General features: G+C 35.1%; 1 protein-coding gene and 1 non-coding gene across 3 annotated transcripts; one reads left to right on the top strand and one right to left on the bottom strand.

The window, feature by feature from the left end:
- The first annotated feature begins 11,503 nt into the window (after window positions 1–11,503).
- Window positions 11,504–11,606, top strand: LOC120198666. The gene has a single exon (XR_005523389.1). It is a non-coding gene; the product is annotated as a small nucleolar RNA Z279/snoR105/snoR108 (small nucleolar RNA).
- Window positions 11,607–11,698: 92 nt separating this feature from the next.
- Window positions 11,699–14,883, bottom strand: LOC120198205 (protein PSK SIMULATOR 2-like). Of its 2 annotated transcripts, none has more exons than XM_039199569.1 (12): window positions 14,604–14,883; window positions 14,102–14,415; window positions 13,914–14,006; window positions 13,747–13,837; window positions 13,556–13,646; window positions 13,274–13,371; window positions 13,065–13,128; window positions 12,862–12,965; window positions 12,656–12,772; window positions 12,470–12,546; window positions 12,337–12,381; window positions 11,699–12,233 (listed from the first exon to the last, which is right to left on the bottom strand). In XM_039199569.1, the coding sequence occupies exons 1-12, from the start codon at window positions 14,856–14,858 to the stop codon at window positions 11,744–11,746; spliced, it is 1,839 nt and encodes a 612-aa protein (XP_039055500.1). In that variant the 5' UTR covers window positions 14,859–14,883; the 3' UTR covers window positions 11,699–11,743. The 2 variants fall into 2 exon arrangements, with proteins under 2 accessions (XP_039055500.1, XP_039055501.1); XM_039199570.1 differs by having other exon boundaries at window positions 12,862–12,959.
- Between the last annotated feature and the right edge of the window lie 1,713 nt (window positions 14,884–16,596).

The following is a 16,596-nucleotide window of genomic DNA, read 5'->3' as shown; positions in this document are numbered from 1 at the left end:
CGAATACGTAAATCGCAATGCGATTACGTAAATCGCAATGTGAATACGTAAATCGCAATGCGATTACGTAAATCGTAATGCGAATACGTAAATCGCAACGAGATTCTAACTATCGCAATACTGAATTTCAAATTCGCAACTCGATTTCTGAATTCGCAACAGGTTTTAGTTTCGCAGCATAAATGTTTTGGGTATATAACTACGCAGCAGCAGTAACTCATAACCTAAATCCCTAAATAGCAACTCATTCCATCTCCATATATCACTCTCTCCGGCGACATCCGTTCCTATATCCAACGACATCCTTCCCCATCCGGCAACAGGTTTTAGTTTCGCAGCTCGTTTGTTTAGTAAATTAATTTACAATAATGAAATCATCTAATGTTGATCATGTTTGGATATATTTGTGTTTTGGAGGGTCATGGGAGAATGTTCATGGTGTTTTACAATATATGCCTTTACCCATGAATCTTCAACTAAAACTGTCATTAAAAAAGTTAACTATGAAAATCTAATGTTACGTGTTGCAAATAAATTGAATTTAGAGCCCCTAAGTGGATTTAGGCTATCTTATCAGAGAAATGATAAAGTTTATTTGTTAACCGACAATAAAGATGTTGAACGATTCATTGCTTACATTAGTGTTTCAAGTGTTGATGTTACATTGTATGTTGTTGAACCTAGAAGTAGTGAAGTTGAGTCAGTAGCGGGTAGTAATCAACTAAGTTTTTCAACCCAGTTTATGGTGCTCAAAATTTAATGGTTCCACCACAATTTCATCACCAAGAAAATATTGTTTCACTACATTTCCAATATCAAACACAATCTCAAAACCCACAACCTTTCCCTACTCCAAATCCCAATCAACTTTCAGCACCAAATTCCGGTTTTCGTATTGACCAGTTAGACGATGATGAGCCAACATAAAATATTGTGAGTACTAGTCAGTATTCGAAATTTGATCTTGGTCAATACCCGGAATTTGATCTTGGTCAATACTCGGATTTTGATGATTTTTCAGAAGAATAAACAGACCCTGCGTGTAATAATTTTGATATTGGTCAATACCCGAATTTTGATGATGAAACAGCCGTTGCCGAGGAAGATGTTGTTGATGATAATGAGGAGGAAGTTACGACTGTAAATGAACATGTTGAACATCCATTCTGTAATTCATATAACACTGAAGAAGAAAAAGAAGAAGAAGAAATCCCCAAAGAAAAGTCCCCGAAGAAAATGCCACATGAGTATAACTGGAATATGCCAGAATTACTTCAGATATCGAAAGAAGAGTTGGTAAAGATAGTAGTTGATTGTTACACAAAAATTATTCGTATCAAGAAAGATGATTGTTTTGATACAAAGGAAGACTTGAAGATAACTTTGTATACGAAATGTGTGGAAGATGGCTATCAACTAATAGTTAACAAATCAAGCAAAGATCGTTTCGAAACAAGGTGTATGATTGAAAAAAACTGTACGTGGCGTATGATTGCAAAGAAGATAAAAGATTGCGAAATGTTTCAAGTTAAGACTTTTATTGATAAACATACATGTTCAAGAACCCAAGTTTTTCCTCACCATAGACAGGCAAACAAAAAGGTGTTGGGTGGTTTTCTGCTGAGTTAATGTTTTTGAATGACAGGGTATATCGGGGACATGAAATTATGACTGACATGAATGCTCGGTTCAAGATTAGTATCTCATATTCTCAAGCTTAGAGAGCCAAATGTTATGCCTTGGAATTGTTGAGGGGGTCGCCAGAAGCATCGTTTGCCCAACTGTCGGCTTATTGTCACAATTTAAAGCTGAAAAATCATGGGTCGATAACTCATATCAAAACAGATAGAGATGGACGCTTTGAGTTGCTGTTTATCGCCATTGGTGCTGCGGTTAGTAAATCAATATAATTTTGTTGACTCATTTTTGTTAGTTACATGCATTTCACATTTAAATGATTATATTTATTGTGTATATGATTTTGTAGATTCGTTTGTTTATTAATTGCATGCGCCTAGTTATTATAGTTGACAGAGCACATTTAAAAGGTCGATACCTTGGAGTAAACTTATTAGCAGTAGCCATGGATGCTAACAATGGGATACTGCCAATAGCTTACGGGGTTGGCAAATCTGAAACCTCTGATTCATGGACATGGTTTATGGGGCATCTTAGGGATTGCATAGGTCCTATTAGCAATCTGACAATCATATCCGATAGGGCAAACTCAATTGACAACGCTGTTAGAAGGTGTTTCCCAGATGCTTTTCATGGACTTTGTGGTGTTCATTTGTATAGAAATCTAAAATCAAGGTCTCCTGGTATAAAAAATCACAAATGGACATACTGGAAGGCTGTAAAAGCTTATCGGGAAGTGGATTTTAATAAGCATATAAATTGTTTAAGACGTGTTTTGCCTCAGTGTGCTCAAACACTAGAAGATGTCAGGTTTGAAAGATGGTCAAGAGTACATCAACTTGGAGCAAGATATGGTTTCATGACGTCTAATAGTGCATAATCAATCAATGCTCTAAGTCGTCATTCCCGAAAATTACCCATTACTATGTTAATGGAGTTTTTTCGAGCCTCTATTCAACAGTGGTACTACAAGAAAAGAAACCATGCATGTATTATTTCTTTAAATTCGTAACTTATCATATATTTTACTAAGTATTATTTATTTAAATTTACAGGAACATTGGAACATCGTGTTACACCATGGACTAAAAAAAAAGATAACGAAACGTGTTGTGAAGTCAACGTCATGGAGAGTTGAACCATGTTCAAACACTTTGTTTGAAGTACTTGATAATAACTTAAATGGGCTTGTCGATCTAAATGTAAAGACGTGTATTTGTATGAAATGGCAAACATCTGGTTATCCGTGTGGCCATGTTATAAAAGTTTCTCTTCATCTAAACCAAGATGATTTAAGCGCATACGCTATGGATTGCTACACTACAGAAGTATATCGATAGACTTATGGCGAGATTGTCTACCCTATTCCACATCATTCTGAGTGGGACATACCAGATGACTTACAAACAGTTTTGCCACCAGCCATGGACAGAAGGCTACATGGCCGACCAAAAAGTCACGATCGTATACCGTCTAAGGGTGAAGAAAAGAAGAGATCGATATGTAGTCGGTGCAAGGAAAGTGGTCATACAAGGTTGACATGTGGATCACCAGTGCCATCACAATCATCTTTTCCTCTACCAAAATATGGATCCTCATCCAAATCCCAATCACAACCGGCTTCACCTTTTGGGACTGTTAACTTAGGTGATTTTTAAATGCAAACGTTGTATTATGTGTATATTATGTGTGAACTTTTAACATTTTCAGTTAGGCATGTATTAGTAACTTGAGTTTGAACATTGCTATGATATGTTCAGTTGTTATCTCTTATTAGACATTCATTTGACTATCGCAACGCGGAAATCGCAACGCGAATATGACTATCGCAACACGGAAATGACTATCGCAACGCGGAATTGACTATCGTAACGCAGAAATGACTATCGTAACGAGAGAATCGCAATGCGAAATGAAAACTCGTTGCGATTTTCATTTCGCATTGCGATTCGCTCGTTGCGATAGTCATTTCCGCGTTGCGATAGTCTGTTTTGCATTCAACATAATGCAGATTGAAATCAACAAATCAACTATTACATTTCAATCAATTAAACAAGCACAAATAATAATTATGTACACATCAATTAAACAAATCAACATTTACAAATCATCTTTTACAAATCAATTAAACAATCAAAAAATAATAATGAATTATTTCCTCATCAATTATTGAATCAACTTTTGCACCCATACATCCATTTCACGCAGCTCACTTCAGGATTAACCTGCAGAAACCAAACATTGAATCAACAACACTTTCTACACATCTAAAACCTACAAACAACAAATTATTGAATTATAGCTACTTAACCAAACATTTTCAAACCAAAAAGAGTATATATGTTTAACAACACTTGCATTTGACTTACAAATTGTTTATGGACACTTTCATAACGCGGATGCAGGTAGGCAGCGTCTCGCATATATCGCTCTAGCCATAAAATGCCGAAACCACAAGCCTACTGCACCTCTATCTCTATCGGTGGGAGGTAGAAAATGTGTACTTCCTGTCGTCAAACGCTCCAAGCACATGCATACGAGAGGACCACAATCCCCTCTGGCTTTCTTCGTTTGTTGTGGCGCAGTCTCGTCTCTGATAACTGTAACATTGAACTTCTTTGGCATCTTGTTTCCAGACTTAGTCCAATAATTAATTGCATCCAAGAATTTAGCCAAATGATAGCTCCATCCCTTAATAATATCTCTCAAATCAGACAATGATATGTAATTTATCATGCTGTCATATACTATTGTCTTTAGGGATGGGAGCTGAAGCTCGACGAGAAGCCAATGAGTACGGTCCAAAACATGGATAAACACCTGCATCGAAATGTAATAATTCAAATTGCGCACTTATTTATGAACTCCTTTATATTTAAACAAATATACTAACCTTATCGACCTCCCACCATACAGGATAAAGTTTAGCTTGTCCATTAGCCAACACATATGATTCCTGTCGTTAATTCTTCAAGTGAACTACATGAAAAGACGTCGGCATAATTGTATATCGCATTTTTTTTTATATTTTTCTTCAATTTCCTTAAAATTAGAAGACGTGTCACCCATGCATGAATATGCTGTTTTACAAAAAAAGACATATATTAGTGAATTACATAAATTTTAAAAAAAATTAATCAAACTGAAATATAAGAAGAAATATAAGACTTACCCCCCATCGAAATAGCCGTTGTCTTCAACCCCTAATAATACACCCCACCAAGATCGTTCAATCAACAAATGCATATCATCGTTGAGTTTGTATATGTTAGCGTAACACCCATGGCTCCGCTCATGTAGATAAAAATCAACTGCGGTCTTAGCCCAAAGGGTATTATCCAGAATTATTTCTGGTAGTTGTTTCCTCTCCACTTCATCTGCCGGAATGGTACTGGCCGGTAACTTATACGAAAGCCAATAATCATCCATCATGTCCGGCACGTGAGGGGGCTTCTCAATAATTCGATATATTACGCCGTGTGAATCGGGCTCTAGAATGTTGGGAGGGACCTCTTCAACGATGACAGTGGCCTCTTGAACGGTGGGAGGGGACTCTTGAGGGATGATAGGGGCCTCTTGAACAATAGGGGAGGCCTTTTGAACGATGACATGTGAGTCGGGTTTTTTCTTACGGATTCTTCACACTATTGGGGTGAACGGAGACGTAATGGCACGTGCACGCCGTCTGATGCGTGAACTTCGTCTTGCAAGAAAAACCCGACGTAGAGCATCCACCTTAGCGGGCCGCTAAAAATAAATTAATACATAAATCAGTAAATAAACAGACATGATATTAAACAGTGAAAACAAAGAAAAATATATTTCAAACTTGCACGGTATTCACCCAAGTCATTATTATATCATTGTTCACAAAATGCATCAGATAACATTCCAGAAGTAAGCACTTATATAAACATTAAAAAGGACAACATATAGGTTTAGTGCAGGTTCAATGACAACATAAAGAGTAGTAATTTATTCTTGAAACTTAAATTTTCAACACTGTGAAGTTAGTATTTATCTTTTGGTTGAAGTAATGCAATTCATTCAAGTTTCAATTTACAGAAGAAGAATAGAATCTGAAACTTAAAATCGCAACGCGAAAATGACTATCGCAACGCAAAAATGACTATCGCAACGAGAGAATCGCAATGCGAAAATGACTATCGCAATGCGAATTTGACTATCGCAATGAGAGAATCGCAATGCGATTTTCATTTCTCATTGCGATTCTTCGTTGCGATAGTCATTTTGCATTGCGATTCTCTCGTTGCGATAGTCATTTTCGCGTTGCGATAGTAAACTATTATTCTTCTGCAAATTGAAACTTGAATGGATTGCATTAACTTAACCAAAAGACAACAAAAACAAATACTAACTTCACAGGGTTAAAGAATAAACAGTTAAACAGTATTGGCAGCAACGAATGAATTTACTAAGCAATCTAAGTGAAATTACGAGTAAATTTATCATCAAGTTAAATATGAAAAATATTAAACTTACCTCGTTGCGTAGAGTATGAACCTCGTTCTGCAACGATGATACAATCTCACGTAGAGCTGCTACCTCACCACGTAAAGTAGACACCTCAACACACCATGCACCATTGTCATCGCGTAAAGTACCGACCTCCTCACGCAAGGCATTAACCTCATTACGTAACTCCCCTAACTCATCCCGTGGAGGTAGAGAACAGGGAGATAAACGTCGTGGCATCTTTTTCGGTTGCCTATCATGAGGTGATGGTGGAGAAGAGGCTCGATGATGTGATATAATAGGTGATGACTCTCGTTGTGGAGGTGTATATTCGGGTCGATCAGGTGATGGCTCTGGGTGAGGTGATGGCTCTCGAAGTGGTGGTTGCTCATCATCCGTGCCATAAAAAAAAGCTTACTAGTTTGCCACCAATCAGTGGCAAGCTCAGTTTCCGTGAGTGTCAGCCTCTGTAATGGAGTGTTGGCCTCCTAACAATATAAAAGCTCAAACAAAGTTAAACGTGTGCTAGTAATAACTTGTTTATAAACATATGGTAGTATTTGTGTTAACTTACATTATTTATTGTAGTATATGGTAGTAAATATTCACATTGCTGCAAGGAACGTTTCCTCTTCCAGGAAATAGCCCTAGGAATATCATTAGAAGTTTTTAATGCATATGTCTGAATGGCGGGAAAAGCCTCAAATATCCAAATCTACAAACAATATAATAACAAACATTAGTAATTGTTAAAGAATTAATTATAATTTTGGAAACATTATATAAAAATTATTACCTTTAAGGCCCAAATAAAGCCTGACAAAGTGTATTTGGAACCATCACCACGCAAACTTTTCCGATCATTAAAGGCAGGCGAAAACTTATTCCATGTATCTCTCCATAGATACGAACCCCACGGAAACAGGTTCCATGCATTTAGGTCCTCTACCAATTTAATTAGATCATTAGGAATAGGTTGTCGGGCCTCTCTGCCTAAAAAGCCGGCTTGCAAAAGTATTAGAAGGCATACTCGGACAACATCGACGTCATCCATCCGAGTAAAACCATATTTCTTATTCAATAATCTCGTCAAGTCTTCCACGTGTAAATTCGACTTCTCCGTTGACAGCTCAGGAAAAACCTGGGAAAACCATGATAGGCGGGTAATATGTCTAGTGTACCGATATACATCATCGTGTCTGAAGTGTAGATCGGTGATTAAGCAAAACTTCTCCCGCCCAAAACACGTATACGCCGGTGGAAAATCAAACCATATCTCTTCATCACGACGTTGTATAGTCTCTGGTAGATCGCTAGTCATGGTTTGAACAAACAGATGGATCAACATAGCATCTCCACCCGGATGTTGTACTTTCAGCCATGGCCCGAAGCAAGTATCCTCAAATATTTTTCTTTGTGCAGGTGAAAGCTTCGATGCAATTGTTTTGGCCAGGCTTACTTTATTTCTTAAGGTCAATTGAGCCGAATAAAAGTTCTGCAAAAACAATAAACATACCAATTTAGATATACCAAAAACTACACTGTGAAGATATGAACAATAAATATAAAGAGTAGTAGTTTATTCTTCAAACTTAAATTTGCAACACTGTGAATTTAGTATTTGTTTTTTGGTTGAAGTAATGCAATTCATTCAAGTTTCAATTTTCAGAAGAAGAATAGTTTCTGAAACTTTAAATCGCAACACGAAAATGAAAATCGCAACACGAAAATGACTATCGCAACGCGAATTTGACTATCGCAACGTAAGAATCGCAACACGAAATGAAAATCGCAACGACAGAATCGCATTGCGATAGTCATTCTCGGTTTCAAATACTAAAATTGAAAGAAACTTGAATGGATTGCATTACTTCAACCAAAAGACAAAACAAAGACAAATACTAACTTCACAGGGTTAAAGACTAAACAGTTTAGCAGTATTGGCAGCAATCGAATGAATATAATAAGCAATCTAAGTGAAATGGTTAATATATTATTGAAAACACCAGTAAACTTATTATCAATTTCAATATGAAAAACCTAATAATAATGCAAAAATTTTAAAATAAAAATAATTAAAAAAACTAACCCTCGGTGGTTGATTTTCCATTTCTGACCGTGAATGATTTCGTCGGAGATGGAGACTGATATCGTCGTGGGGACTGATTTCGTCGGAGATGGGGACGGATGTCGCCTTAGAGAGTGAGAGATGGAGATGAGACTGAGTTGTGATTTAGGGTTTTAGGTTATGAGTTGCGATTACGGGATATACTGTGGACAGTTCAGTGTTCCGATATATTAATATATTCGTGTTTGGAATTTGAAAAAAAAATATGCGTTAATACGAATGGCGCTATGTAAATCGCATTGCGATAGTCAGATTCGCATTGCGATTTACGTATTCACATTGCGAATTAGGAAAATCGCAATGCGAATTTGGGAAATCACAATGCGATAGTCAAAATCGCGTTGCGAATCTGGAAACTGATTTGCGATACCGGAGATCGCGTTGCGAATTATCGATCGCATTGCGATTTAGTTGGTCATTTTGGCAAATCCAAAAAAAGTTGGTTAAAATCGTATATTATAAGGCATTTTTGGTCACTGAGGTTATTTTCTCTAGAAAAAATGTCCAGCTCTATTATCATCAAATAATCGTTAACCCTTATGTAACCTAATATTCTATTTAAATGAATGTTTTTGTTTCTAATATTTAAAAGTAATTGCATTTTCTATAATTTCTCAATGTATAATAATAATAATAACAGATTAAATGTGTAATTATACTAATTTTATTAACTTATGCATCAATATTTTGGTTAAATAATAATAACAGATGACTAGTTTGATAATATTTAAATAATTAAGTGATAAAATTAATAGATCGATAATCAAAATAAAAAATAATAATATAACCATACGTGTAATATGATAATTTTATACATTTTTCATATAACTACAATAAAATAAAAATTAGTTTTCATCTGTTGTTCTATCCGATTAATGTGGATAATACACTCCACCTTTAACACACATTAAAAAAATACATTCGTTAATTATTAAATTATAACTGAAACAATTTACATAATATATTACTAATTTATAATAACAATAACAATAAAATTTTTATTATTAAAAAAAATACCGCGTGGCAACTAAATCAATAAAATAAAGATAAAGTGTGTCCCCGAGGATGCGCTTTTCACACGTGGAATCTAACTCAACGTAAAACCAGATAAAGCGCGTCTCCGGGGATGCGTCTTTCGTCACCTCAGCCGAAAAGGTGTTACTTCGAGAAATATATAACAAACGGTGCTAAAAAGAGAGAGATTCGATTAAAGGGTGTCAGTTTAGTCAAATCAGGATTTTACTCTTTGCTTTTTGCTTTCTTTTAGGGGTTATTTATTTAATTTTTTGTATTTGGAATCTGTGTTTACAAGTTGTTGTCATGTGAACATCAAGTATGGTTAACACTTGGTATACATGGAATCGTACGATAGAAAGAGAATATTGAATGTTAGAGAATAAAACCCAATATATTAAGTTGTAAAATCTGATAGAAATCAGTGAGTTGTTTTTTGTAACAAATGCATACAAGAACAGTAGATTATAGATCTTGCAAAAAGTGTTGCACAGACTAGATGACTGAGATTATATAAGCATGGCTGATTTAGCTAATAATCAGCTTTGTATAGGTTGGTGTTTGTTGAAATGATGCATTAGGGTAGGTAATATACACTCTGAACTGCTTGTTTTTTTTCCTATACCATAATTCTGTTTCTGGATATTGAAATGAACATTTATCTTAAATAAGTTAAATTAACAAAATAATTTTACTTTAGACTTTGCAAATAATTTTTTTTGACATAAGCTACTAATTTTATTAAAAATATAAAATATTCAATTTATAATAAACGTTTACAACCATAATTGTAAACTAAACATATAATAAGAATATTTTGCTAAATACAAGAAAACTAGTTATTGGGAAAAGGTTAAAAAATCTAACTAAATAATTTCGAATAAGAGATAAATACAAATAGATCTGACTACATCGACAACCGAATCACAAAAAGAAATAAAGCTATTGATAGATTACTGATATACTGCAAATCAGAATCGAGTGATGTGAAAGTACTATTCACGAACGTAAATCGCATATCCAAATTCAATTCGATGGTCCAAAACAGGAAAGATCATCATAATAGCAAATAAGTGTCATCTTGATCAATCGTGCTAATGTCAAATATAACCTTAAAAAAATAAACGAAAACAACATTCAAACATTTGAAAATGTTACATAAAGACAAAATAAATATGTCATAAACCTAAAATAATACGTACCAAAAAGACATAATTATTAAGAATAAAAATAAAAATAAAAAAATACACTCTAAAAATTTAATAAATATCAACGATGGTCAACTAATATCAATAATGATTATGTCGCAGATCACAAAGATAAAAAAAAAACTAAAATTTACACTACACGTGTATTAGATAATTTTCTAGTAGTGATACGAGTCGCGAGTCTACAAGAATTTGATTGTAAACAGGGTTCTAATTATGGCCTGTGGCGTGTCCCAACTTTGGGCCACAAGATGCTCCATATAAGTATGGAATCCCTTATTTATTTTGGTGTAAATATCTCTGAAAAGAAATAATATTTTTGATTAATTTTAATTTTAAAATTTTAGTATAAAATATTTTATTATCTTTGTATTATAAAATAAACTTTCACCTTATTTTTTTGGTATTCTTTAAATTTGTTTTTTGATTTATATTTATAGTTTATGATTATCGTTTCTAAAAATATTATCCCTAAAACTCAAACATACATTCTCTTTTTTTTAATTGATCACTAGTATCTGATCTATTGATTGACTTATTTAGATTCAATAGTGCAGAGGCGATGGCGACACTCCCAGCCCAATTTACTTCATTTGCAAACATTAGAATTTGAACCCTTAATCTTACTTAAGAAGCCTAATACCTCATATCACTAGATCAACCGGTTGTTAATAACATACATCCTCCTTTTACGATACAATATGTTTTGTTAATACACTCAACAATTACTAGTAACTTTCAATCTCATTTAAATCTAAAAAATAAAATTTATAAAAACTATGAATCAATTTAATATTGGGGAAAGTTTCAAATTAAAATATATCCAATAAACAGTGACCAAATAATTAAACCCAATAGAATAATGGAAGATTAAATTATCATTAATTGCTAATTCACTTCTCGGATTGGTTTAGCTGGTTCTATAACTCACGCTGGACTGATAATCCCACACCGCCTACCGAGACAAGATAGGAGCCGATATCTCCTATAAAATAGATGCGCGACAACAATACTAATCATGATCCTTCAGGCAGTAAACGGGACATGATGAGTGGTCAGTACTCGCAATCTATGTGTGATGAGTGTACACCCAATCGCCTGGTTACGACACTCGGGCACTCCCTTTGTTACCTCTTGATTCCAATCTTGAAGGAAAACAGTAATATGATTATTTATATACAAAATAAATTAATTACAAAAATTCATGAAAATCCGACCAATTTAATGTGTAATATGATTATTTATATACAAAATGGTTAAGGTGAAATTCTTTTAAATGTCACCCCGGTTGAGATAAACCATCCAAGACATTCAATATATTTGTGTGTGAAACCTTCAAGGTCTTTCTTTCCCCAAAACTCCTCTCAGGAGAGTTCCCGGCACTCCTACTTGATGCCAAAACTCTGATGCCTTTGCTTTTCCCTAAAGGAAGTTCCTGACTCCTGCTGATCCTCGGGATCGATCTCCTCGTCTTTGCTTTGTTTAACAAGTTCACTTCTTCGGAGAGTTTGGTCCTTTGGGGTTCTGTAATGCCGTTTAGGGATAGAACTCGCTGCATCTTGGACTGAGAAACCAATCCCTTGCTCGTGGGAGACCGAAGTGGGTGAGCCTTGATGCCGTCATCTCTTAGTTTTATTAAATTCATCAAATGATGAAGCCATGCCACCAATTCAAGGATGTATTCGTCCGTCTTCTGTTTATCTGCATGATGAAGTGTTTGAAGCCGAGTGAGGGTAACATTTGGGGCTTCATTCCTTCCGAATTCGATGCTGTTGGAGGAAAACAAACACCATGATAACATTGTTATAATGTTGTACCAAATCATTGATAATGCACACATAAATTGAAAGAAATAGAGAAAGCTTCATTAACCTAGTATTTGCCCATTCTCCAACCCATCCAAAGCCTTGATGTGCTCTGTTGTAAATTGCAGAAAATGGAAAACAATGAACCAAATATTACTCACAAAATGACATCAAAATTTAGAAAACTAGTTTTAACCTACTTGCTTGTGTTTGTGGCAACTGGAACAAGCCACTGCAGTGTCTTTTCCATCTCATCCTTGACCTCCGAGATCGAACTCTGCAGAAAAAAGAAAAAAAGTCAACTCTATAGCTAAATGATGCAAAAAAGAGAAACGATGAAGTCAAGAGACGAGACAAAGTTACTATAGAACAAACGAAAACAATACCTCTCCCTCGGTGTCAATGGACTGTATTCGGGACCTTAAACCCTTCTTAACAGTGTGTGGCAGTCCGTGGTATAGCGTGTCCCTTACATTAGGAGGAAGGGAGGTCGGGCGAGCTGCCTACATCATATAAATTCAGTTTAATCCAATATGGTAGGCCAATATATCTGGTAGATGTAAAAGGAACAATTTGCAAGACATAGACTTACAATGTTATCAATCTGATTAATAAGATTAGCATAGTGTAATGCAAGTCCAGCAACACCGAGTTCTCGAGGATTTTCGGTAGTATCCTTTCTAACTGATGCTGAGTCAGCCATGAGTTTGAAATTATATTTGATGTAATATGAAACGACACAAAATGATTTTTTTCATGCTTATAGTTGCATAAGAGTTGAATCTATATGATTACCTCCAAAGGCTCCAGGGATTACTTGATGCATAAAAGTAACGATATCGATGAACTTCTCCACGATCTGCAATATAACAGAATTACAATCACTGCTATTGTTGACTTGTCCGACACGGACTTGAATGTGAGTATCAGACACGGGTTTGCGCTCGACACTTTTGTAACCATCATTTCAGAAATGATAACAAGTAGTACATAGTTATATATACCTCTTCCAAGGTTCTAGACCAAAGAGACTTCTTCTTCAAATTCCTTATAAGCTTTCTTTGTTGCTTCAACTCACTTTGAAAAAGCATGATACTATCTCCTACAATTCAATTAAAAAAAAAAGAGAAAGATGTTAGTAGGATGCTGCATTTGAGGTTAGCAGCCTCTAACAAATATTAGAAACATGAAAATAATAATCCATGATGGTTTAAAAATGTGGATGCATAATAAAAAATGGATTGAATAGCACGGTAAAGATGATCGTATCATCATCCATGGCTAACCTATTTTAGGGAGATTTGACTCTATATCTCCCAGCCTTCGTCTACAATCCTGCTCAAATCTGTCTAATGCATTCAATTCATGGTACAATTCCTACGCATGTAAACATATATTAGATAAACTCTAATTTACGAGATAGGAAGACCATATCAGATATGGGGTCAAAACTCCAAACTAAAGAGTATCAACTTACACAGGTATGGTGAGCCAGAGAAGTTAATTCTTTCATTGTCTGGTCTGCATCAGCTTGAGTTTGTTTCGGAAGCGAATTGTCAGTATCGAGTCTGCTAGGTTGTGATAGTCAGTGAACATCAGCAATGTAAGACTGAAAGTAATGCTACTACCAACATTAGTTCTTACTTCGAAAAGTATCGGCCGAGGTTGTGCCATTGTGGATCTTTACATAAATCTCCGAACCTTATTACTTCTCTCGAAAAAGCATCCAATTCATCCCTAGAAATCCAATGCACAAATTGTCTATACTCGTACCTCAATCTGAGTAACATTGATTTAAAGCACAAAGAAAGAGTAACTATCAAGTAACCTACCTCTTGTCAGCCGCTGCAATGCTTAGCAACTCGTTCATGTTTGTAGAAACTAGCTTTTGTACTGCTTCAGAATTTAAGACATCGTTTTTAAGGAACTGAATGTTTTCTTCTGAAAGTGACAGCAAAAGATTTGCTCCTTTCGCTATTGTATTAGCCACTTCAAATGACAATATAGATATTTTATTCCCCCTTGAAGATAGGCCTGTAACGAAGCTACTTCCTGAGTTCAAGCTCGACACGCCACTCCCGAGTGAATCGAGAACGTTGACTGCCCTTTCGAGGCCAACGGTGCCAGCTCTTCCGAGAAATGAACTCTGTGAAACCAACAAGTATAGAAGAGGTAAGAAGGTGACATTCTTAGAGATGAAGGTCCAATAGGAAATGAGAATTCAATAGGCCAGAGCTGATTCAGTCTCACATCATCTTTAATGCTATATAAAATTCACTGCCCACACCAACTTATAAGACACTAGGAACAATACGGATGAAACAAGCAATATACCCTGGCAATCAAATTTCGAGGGGGTGCCGGTGGCTCCGATTCCAGGGAAAATTGTGATTCAAAGTCACCACCAGGGTCGTGCCTCTCCCGTGCTTTATCAACAGCAGTGCCATTGGTGCCGGAATGTAAATGTAAATTTGATTTTTTCTTACCAAAGCTCTTTATTGACTTGAGCTTCCCGGAAAACCCTGTTGTAGTCTTTTCTCCAACCTTTGTGTTCTGCTCCTTTGTTCCACCAGAACAAACACTTCCCATTGTTCTTCAAAGACTAACAAAGAATTTTAAAATGATTTTCAGTAAATTATTCCACATAAAACTACAATAAAAGATGTTCCTCATAAAACACTGATCAATATTAAAATCAAATTGTTTGGTTTTCACATATCCAACGTCCAGAATCAATCCATTTAAAACAAAAAAAAAAAAACTACAGTAGCCAAGTAAAAGAAACATTCTTGTAGATATTCAAGAATCATAAACATGAACAACTGTCTAGTTAAAGCAATAGGTAAATAGCAAACCTGCTAAACAGGGAGACACTGCAGAAGAATGAATAAAAAAACACAAGTATGCGCAGTAATAATAGTGATAAGAAGATTGAAGAAGAAGAATTGGACTGAGTCAGGGTTTAGTGACATTGAAGTAGTTGGCTGAAAAAGAATATAATAAAGAAATAGAATTGCCGCATTGACTAAAACTCCAAAAAGTCAAAGCCCAGAGTTGTTTTTTCCCCCCTATGATCGAAAAGACGCGTGATTAAGTTTTTTAAGGCAGGGGACTTCTTTGACTGATAATTTCCAAATAAGAACAACAACATGATATATATCATATATATTAACTTAAAAAATTACATTCATATATATATATATATATATGACTTTTATGTAGTTTGAAACATCAAAACATGCTATGCGATACGCAAGAGCAACAGAACCTTCAAAGGACGCGAAGACATTCAGGCTTTTCTCAGCTTGAGTTTATGGATTTGCATATTTATGTCACATTGTCTAATTTGCCCCTCTCAAAAAAAAACAATATTTAAAAATATCTTTTGTCTGATCAGATTTTGTCTTTCCATCTGGTGTGGTGTACCCATAAATATAATTTCAGTGAGGCCGGGATGATGTACAAAGAAACTAGAAATGTCTTGGTGCAAGAGTTTTCCTCTTACTTTGGCATTGCCCAACATGTCTGACTTAATGGGTGGACTATAGATATTTGGTGCCACCCTAGGGAGTTGCTTAACTTTAATTCTTCCCTGCAGGAAGTCAGGAATTTTTTTGAAGACAACTCTTTCTAAACCACAAATCAGAAACCAAATCCTTTTCTCCCCAGGAAGATATACTCTTCACAAAGTATCAGCTTCCGTCACTTAATTGAGCAGAAGAATCTGCAAGTGTTTTCATGCCGTTGAGTCATATAATTGAGTTGTACAAAAGAAACACTGAATTTCTTTTTCTAGATTTTTTTATATCCGATAAATATACATACAAGGATTATATTTGGGGTTGGATCGAATTTATCAATAAATAGAATAAAATTATCATATTTCTTTATCTGTCGGACTTTAATTTAAAGTATTATTCGAATAACATCAGGTTTCTTATTGTCTAAAGAAAATTATTGAAAGATTTTTTAATTGTTCGGTCGAAATCTCTAATGATGTAAATAATTTTTCCAAGGTATTTATGAACAATTTAACTTGGGGTTTTATATCTCTACCCTAAGAGGGTTCTAAGAGAGCATAATCCGCATTCATATTATAATTATGTGAATGATCTCATATATTATTCACCACAATTAATTTAAATAAAGAGTTTTGTCACACGCACACAAAATTGCAACTAGAGTTTGAATACTTAAAAATATAAAATAAATAAAGTGATGAGCCTTCAAAGATCAATTGGCATTAGCCGACACAATTGGTAGTGAAATGTGTCTGGGGATAAAATCTGTGCCCCAAAACTTTAGGGAATTGTTTAGTATTCTTACA

This window comes from Hibiscus syriacus, unplaced genomic scaffold (genome assembly GCF_006381635.1).
Source record: "Hibiscus syriacus cultivar Baekdansim isolate YM2019G1 unplaced genomic scaffold, ASM638163v2 tig00117056_pilon, whole genome shotgun sequence".
NCBI classification, from domain to species: Eukaryota; Viridiplantae; Streptophyta; class Magnoliopsida; order Malvales; family Malvaceae; genus Hibiscus; species Hibiscus syriacus.
Note: the sequence above shows the minus strand (reverse complement) of the source record. Positions and strands in the feature narration are given on the sequence as shown.

Coding starts and splice junctions, on each gene's coding strand:
- LOC120198205 (XM_039199569.1), bottom strand. CDS start 14,858: ATGGGAAGTGTTTGTTCTGGTGGAACAAAGGAGCAGAACACAAAGGTT. Junction 14,416..14,603: donor CTCGAAATTTGATTGCCAGG/GTATATTGCTTG, acceptor TTGGTTTCACAG/AGTTCATTTCTCGGAAGAGC. Junction 12,773..12,861: donor TTAATCAGATTGATAACATT/GTAAGTCTATGT, acceptor TATATGATGTAG/GCAGCTCGCCCGACCTCCCT.